A 7,954-nucleotide genomic window follows, 5' to 3' on the forward strand; every position below is an offset into this window, starting at 1 on the left:
GCTGAACTCTCTACAAGGTAACTTCTTCTAGTTGATCTCTCTACAGGATGACTTGTTTCTAGCTGAACTCTTGAGAGGATGATCTGTTCATAGCTGAATTCTCTACATGGTAGTTTCTTTGTAGCTAAACTCTTTACAAGGTGACTTCTTCTAGCTGATCTCTCTATAGGGTGATTTGTTTGTAGCTGAACTATCTGCAGGGTGATTTGAACTCTCTACAAGGTGATGTTTTCTAGTTGATCTCTCTACTCAGTCAGTCTGGATGACTTGTTTCTAGCTGAACTCTCTACAGTGTGATCTGTTAAGTTTCTACCTGATCTCTCTATAGAGTTATATCTTGTTTGTATAGCTGAACTCTTTACAGAGTGGTTTTTTGATTGGTTGCTGAACTCTCTCCACGGTGACTTGTTTGTACTACAGAGTGACTTGTTTGTGGCTGAACTCTCTACAGAGTGACTTGCTTGTAGCTGAACATTGCATAAAGTAACTTGTTTGTAGCTGATCTAGATGAACTCTCTACTAGGTAGCTTTTTTGTAGCTGAACCCTTTACGCAGTGACTTGTTTGTAGCTGAATTCTCTACAGAGTGACTTGTTGTAGCTGAACTCTCTACAAGGTGACTTGTTTATAGTTGAATTCTCTTCAGTGTGACTTATAATGTTCTGAATCTCTACAGCAACATATTTGTAGCTGAATTCTCTACAGGGTGACTTGCTTGTAGTTGAATTGTCTATAAGATTAACTGTATGTAGCTGAACTCCCTACAGAATAACTTGCAATGTAATATAATTCTATAATGGAGTAAGTTATAAACGTAGCTGAATGCTTTATTAGGGTGACTGTTCTATTAGAGTATCTCGATCTCGCATATGCTACACGTAGTTGGCTTTGGAATCATAACTCAGTGGTTTGTAATCCGATTCTTCTGACTTGTTTCTAGCTGATCTCTCTACAGGATGACTTGTTTCTAGCTGATCTCTCTACACGGTGACTTGATTCTAGCTGAACTCTCTATAGGGTTTTCTGTTTGCAATTGAACTCTCTACAGGATGGTTTCTTTGTAACTGATCTCTCTACAGGGTGACTTGTTTCTAGCTGATCTCTGGATGACTTGTTTCTAGCTGATCTCTCTACACGGTGACTTGTTTCTAGCTGAACTCTCTGTAGAGTTATCTGTTTGTAATTGAACTCTCTACAGGATGGTTTCTTTGTAGCTGCTCTCTCTACAGGGTGACTTGTTTCTAGCTGATCTCTCTACAGGGTGAACTTGTTTCCTCTACAGATGATTTGTTTGCAGCTGAACTCTCTACATGGTGGTTTCTTTGTAGCTGAACTCTCTACAAGGTGATTTCTTCTAGCTGATCTCTCTACAGGGTGATCTGTAGCTGAACTTTCTACAGGGTGATTTGTTTGCAGCTGAACTCTTTATATGATGGTTTCTTTGTATGTACAAGGTAACTTCTTCTAGCTGATCTCTCTATAGGGTGACTTGTTTGTAGCTGAACTATCTGCAGGGTGATTTGTTTGTAGTTGAACTCTCTACAAGGTGATCCTTCTAGCTGATCTCTCTACAGGATGACTTTTTCTAGCTGAATTCTCTACAGGGTGATCAGTTCATAGCTGCACTGTCTACAGGGTGATATGTTTGCAGCTGAACTCTCTACATGGTGGTTCCTTTGTAACTAAACTCTCTATAAGGTGATGTCTTGTAGCTGATCTCTCTACTGGATGACTAATTGTTTCTAGCTGATCTCAATATAGAGTTAAAACTTTCTCTATAGAATTATAACATGTTTGTATAGCTGAACTCTTTACAGAGTGGTTTTTTGATTGGTTGCTGAACTCTCCAGCTACACGGTGACTTGTTTGTACTACAGAATGACTTGTTTGTAGCTGAACTCTCTAAAGAGTGAGTTACTTGTAGCTGAACATTGCTTAAAGTGACTTGTTTGTAGCTGATCTAGATGAACTCTCTACTGGGTAGCTTTTTTTTGTAGCTGAACCCTTTACGCAGTGATTTGTTTGTAGCTGAATTCTCTACAGAGTGACTTGTTGTAGCTGAACTCTCTACAAGGTGACTTGTTTATCGCTGAATTCTCTTCAGTGTGACTTATAATGTTCTGAATCTCTACAGCAACATATTTGTAGCTGAATTCTCTACAGGGTGACTTGCTTGTAGTTGAATTGTCTATAAGATTAACTGTATGTAGCTGAATTCCCTACAGAATAACTTGTAATGTAATATAATTCTATAATGGAGTAAGTTATAAACGTAGCTGAATGCTTTATTAGGGTGACTGTTCTATTAGAGTATCTCGATCTCACATATGCTACACGTAGTTGGCTTTGGAATCATAACTCAGTGGTTTGTAATCCGATTCTTCTGTACTACTGCACGGACTTTCTATGATAATTATTCCAGCCACACACCAATTTTCAGCTCACTACTCTAAGCGGTTTGCCTGGTAGGCGTGAAAACTTTTAGTTTTTTATTCATAAAAATCGATCGCATAATTGTGACACAGGTTGGGTTTTGTGTTATAATAATAATAATATAATAATAATAAACTTTACAGTGTACATATACCTACAGTGTTATATCTCGATGGCCTTTAACTGGATATCTTTACAGTGTTATATCTCGATGGCCTTTAACTGGATTCCTTTCAAACCACAAAAAGGCACTCCTACGATAGTTACTCCGTCTACATAGCAATTTTCAGCTCATTCCTTCAAGCGGTTTACCCTGTGGGCGTGACAGACCTTCGACCTTATTTTACGCAAATAATTGGTCATAACTCCGTGAATGTTCATCAGATTCCTACCAAACTTGGTACTGAGATTTGCCTTAATGAGCCCTTTAAGTGTGCCAAATTTCAGGCTAATTGGAGCACGCATTCGTGTTTTATTTCGGATTTTGCAAAGTGTGCGAAAAGAAGAAGTAGAAGAAGAAAAAAAAAACGAAGAAAAAAAACCCCAAATTTTGGCCGCTCGTATCTCGGAAATGGCCGGAGCGATTTTCTTCAAATTTGGAATGTGGACTCCCCTACCTAGCCGGCACCTCTGTAGCAACTTTGGTTTCAATCGGATAAGGAATCACGGAGCTACAAAGGTGTGAAAATCGCGTTTACTTTCTTCCTGTAAATATACTCACGGTGTGGCGCGTGTGTCTTGATCTTGAAAATTGCTTATAGTTTGAGTGAAAGCCTAAGGATGAATATAATTTTTTAACAATAATCGAGTTGAATTTTTATGGAACAGAACTGTGTAGTAACCAGTTTTTATACTTCTGCAGTCAGTCCAGATGAGCAACATGCGAAACTCTGTTATACATTTGGAACATTATTCAATACCGTTAAAATAGTATATTATTACAGTAGCCTGGGGATGCTACCTACCTAAAAATAAAGCGCATTTTGAAGTTTTCACCTGGACTATATATATATATGGTTTCATTTCATAGTAAAAATGATCAGTGCAATTGGAGATCAATGTTCAAAGAAAGACGCTCATCATGACCCCAAAGGCACATGCCACACTTGATTTAAGTATTTTTGTTAAAAAGTGGTGGCTTTATGATGCATCTATACTAAACAAAATCTTTTATATACACCCTTTAAATTGCCAAAACCCTATTTTGCCTAAAGCTTATTAGATACACTAAGACTATTCAGTTAAGGCACTTTTGCCACTAAGAATATTCTAGGGTGGTTTTTAGAGGTGGCATTTTGGTAGGCACCTTTCATTATTGGGCCGATCCCCTACTAAACAGTTCTACCATTATAGTGTTTGTTAGTGTCACATTTACAATTACCACAAGGTGGGGTTTGAAACATCATTGCTCTTAAGTATCATATGCTTTACATGGTCTTGACAAATCATTTTTAATGTTTATTTCTACATCTAAACAGATTTCTTCAGCAACTGGATCTACCGTTAATGATGCACCATCACGGAATTTACCTAATAATGCAACAGATCTTCAAGCAAGCCAGCTATCAAGGAAGCTAACTAAAGCAACAATGGCTCATCCCAACAGTAGTACATCTTCCAGTAACATCACTACTGCAAGTGGAGATTATAGCACGCCTCCTGGATCAGCCAATATAATACCAAATGCCGATTGTAAATCCAATTTTTATGTTGATTTAAAAGATCTACCACCACCTGATATTGATGATCCTAGTGTTAATTTTACATCAGTACATCACACCAATCCTTCATCAGAGTTTGATGATGATGGTTTGATCCCTGAAAGTACCCACCTTGGTTACCGTAATCCTCCTGAGATTAAACATAACCCACTAGCTGGTCATGGTCCGATTGGTGATCCTCAGATGTCTGCTGGTGTATATATGCTGACTTATCTATCTTCAGTTACTACTGTTGCTCCATCTTATACAAAATATCCTCCTTTACCAACAGTTGAATTATCCCATGAAAGGTATAGATTTGGCCAAAATCAACCAGCATTTGACAACTTTCCGCGAGATGTTACTCAGCAAGATCACATCAGGAACTCGTTACAAGGTAGTAGTGGTGCACTACATTCATTGCCCACTAGTAGCGTCAGACCAACTACTGGCAATACCAGAACAGGAGAAGACTTTCAGTCCTTTGATAATCAGCTATCTGTAAAATCATCTTCAGGGATGTTTACTAAACAGAACTCCATGCCTGATAGTGGTGAGACATGTACAACTGTTACCTTTACCACATCCTCTACCATTACTGTTAGTACAATGGCTGCCATGATATCTAGCACAACTGTATCTACAGCATACGCTAGTGCACCTGGTGACCATGTTTCCACTGCTTTTGACAATCAGTATACATCAACTAGTACAACTAACACTACTGATCCTGTACTATATGGTAATGTACCAGTTTGCAAACCAGTGTTAACTACTACTACTACTACTACTACTGCTGTTAGTCAGTCAACAACCACTACCACACCAGCAGCTCCTAAGCATGGAAAACTGGACTTGGAAGATCTCAGAAGGAAGTCAATGCAAGCCACAGCAAGCCTTAACATAGAAGTGTCTCAGTATAAAAAGCAAGATTTGAGTACTATTAAAAAACATCTAGATAAAAAGCATAAAACAAGAGCTCAAGTGGAGGACTTGAAAGCAAAACCACCATCGAGTAATTATGGAAATATTTTTGGCTACTCTCAGTCTGCCAGAGCTGCAGCTCAGATAGATAATCCAACAAATAGACGACCAACGACTACTCCACGATCTATCAAAGATTGTGTTACTCCATTAGGACAGAAATATGAATATTGGGTGTGTGCTTGTTGTGAAATTGTTAATGGAGCTAAGCGTGCTAACTGCAAGAGATGTATGATGGCTTGTGGAGCCCTGTCAGTTTCACATGCCTATTGTAAACTTTGCAACTTGCTAGTTTATATATCTGAAGAAAGGATGAGTCCTCGTATTGTCTGTCCACTGTGTAAAGACATGCTGCACACTGTAGTTTAGCTTCTTACCGTATTGCAGAGGTATCTGGCATAGCTAATTTATAAATGCACACACTTCACAATTGTAATATGTTTGTGTAAACTACTGGTATTTTGGTGACAAATGTTGACTACTTATGCTGTTAGAAGTGTAAATTTCACCCCTGGGGTGACAATTATTTCTACTAGAAGTTTTCAGTGTGAACTATTGTAATTTGTTTGTTGACTTAATGTGTGAAAAATAAATTTACTTGTCTAAATAGCTGATGCAGCATGATGTGTACAGAAAAATGGCATACTGAGTAAATTATAGCTCATATTTCCAAAGACAAGTCAGTATTGGTTAAAAGGTGAGTTATGTCTAGAGTGACTACAAGTCTAATACATAACATGTTTACTTAATGTTGTAACAATGTGCTTGTTGTAGCTCAAAAGGCCAGTACTTGCCTCAGTTAAGTGGATACATATAATGGTGTGCATAGAGTTAGAAGCATGAAACCTTCACCCAGGAGCTAAAGCTATCTTGTATATGAGTGACATGAAGTGAAGTGTTTCCTGGCACAAGTAGCAGAATACAATTATTCAAACATGTAGCTAGCTATGCAGTTATTGTGATTGCTTGAAGCAGTTAAATTATATTTAGAGTGTAGTTTAACAGATACTTGTATCTTCTCTTCACGTATATAGCTAACTAGAAGGTTGCAAAATTTACAATAAGCATATAAACTGACGAATATCCATGAATTTTTTGCATTCAGGAGCTCAATTGCTGAAACAAAAACATAATGTTTTTGAGGTGGACCAACTTTCAGTTGACAAATCTGCCAGCCGTTTCAAAGATAATTATGCTGCCTCTTTCAAGTTCATATTTTGTTCTTCACACAAATGCAGATATTGCCCACAAGTATAATGTCTACTGTGTACTGAATGGGAGCTCTATTAAGTACCACTGATGGGAATGTGTCACGGAAAACTCATCTGTAGAGATTTTCTTTTTGAGAACATTTGCAGGGGCGGATCTAGGATTTATAAAAGGGGGGGGCTAATTCAAGGTACTAATCTCTTGGGTAGAGGTGTGCGAAGCACACTTCCCAGCATGCAAAGCATGCTGGAACTAGGGGGGTCTGGGGGCATGCCCCCCCCAGGAAAATTTTGAAAAATAGATGCTAAAACACTGCAATTTGGAAACATTTCCACATAAAATTCATAATATTTTCTGCCTGTAGGTATTTTATATACTGCCTTTAGATTATAGGTATGGCTCTCTGAAGCATTTTGTTAATGGAAAGTTTGGGTAGGTACAGACAACCAAGTACATGATGCACCCTCTCACAATTGCACAACACTGAATAGGTGCATGTTAGAATAATAATGTTTAAAGTGTAAAATTTTGAAATTTGAGCAATACAAGATTAAATCTGAGAGCATTTTCAATGGAAATTGTGTACCTGAATTAAGTATTGCCATACATATTAACTACACAAGTAGATGAATGAAGCCCTTTAAACAGACCAATTCACTTCATTGTGTGTATAGGTGCAGGTAGATTTGGAAAAATTCCATAACAGAACCAACTACATGTTTCCAGTGAATGTTCTATTAGAGTAGTTAGCTGACTGCTCTATTAGAGTATCTCGATCTTGTACACCTCCAATGCTGATCCGGGTCCTTGTTGCATAAACTTTAGCATAAATCCACTGATAATACCTTGGAAAGATGTTTATAAGGTGGTTTTATGAGTATTTGTATTACTAGTGATCATATAATTATGCTAAGACAAAATTTCATTATAATACTCAGCATATTGATCAAGTAAAACCTAAATATGAAGGGGGGGGCTTCAACCCCCAAAGCCCCCCCCCTGGATTCGCCCCTGATTTGATGAGATCATAAAAACCTGTGTCCCTGTTGTACAACCACATAAATACATGAACCAGGAAGCTTTCACTATCTGATGCTTGGAAAAGAAATCATGTGATACCTGTACCTGTTGTGATTGTAACCTTGTAGGCAACTGTGCATGCATGCCATCCAATAACTTTTGACTTCTGTTGTTGGCCAACTGTTATATAAGCAGTGTTGGGACAGTTACTTTTTATAAGTAACTAGTTACATATTACTTGCAACAGAACTATTAAGTTACAGTTACATATTACCCATAAAATAAAGTAACTATAATAATATTACATATTATATTACTTTGTATCCACAGCCTTAAGCTGTCACATGTGAAACTACCGCCTTATCACATGACATAATTACATTGTTGGACAATGTACAAATCTGATTAAAAACAAGAAGTTGGTGAATAAGCTTCATTCAGTAGGCTTGATTACTCCGTAGTGGCCAGGTGTTACTCAGTGGATTACTAATGAGATTAGTGACTTCATTACTTGTAATAATATTATAATATTTGACTTGTTACAGTAACTATATCCTAATCAGTATGGATTCCTTCCTAAGAGATCAATTTCTCTCAGTAGTTGAACAC

The 7,954-nt window shown here is 37.6% G+C and overlaps 2 protein-coding genes across 2 annotated transcripts in view; both read left to right on the plus strand.

Annotated features, from left to right (window-relative positions):
* LOC136263914 (uncharacterized) overlaps window positions 1-4,322 on the plus strand; it is a 40,734-nt gene extending 36,412 nt beyond the window's left edge. Inside the window, exon 4 of the mRNA XM_066058537.1 lies at window positions 3,911-4,322. The gene's annotated coding sequence lies outside the window, so the exon portion shown is untranslated. The remainder of the gene's footprint in view (window positions 1-3,910) is intronic.
* Window positions 3,887-5,485, plus strand: LOC136263852 (uncharacterized). Its single transcript, XM_066058477.1, has one exon. The coding sequence runs from the start codon at window positions 3,887-3,889 to the stop codon at window positions 5,483-5,485; it is 1,599 nt and encodes a 532-aa protein (XP_065914549.1).
* Window positions 5,486-7,954: the final 2,469 nt, after the last annotated feature.

The sequence above is a fragment of the Dysidea avara genome, chromosome 8 (assembly GCF_963678975.1).
Source record: "Dysidea avara chromosome 8, odDysAvar1.4, whole genome shotgun sequence".
Classification (NCBI taxonomy): Eukaryota; Metazoa; Porifera; class Demospongiae; order Dictyoceratida; family Dysideidae; genus Dysidea; species Dysidea avara.

Excerpts from the sequence above, each read along its gene's own strand:
- LOC136263852 (XM_066058477.1), top strand. The coding sequence starts at position 3,887 with ATGTTTATTTCTACATCTAAACAGATTTCTTCAGCAACTGGATCTACC.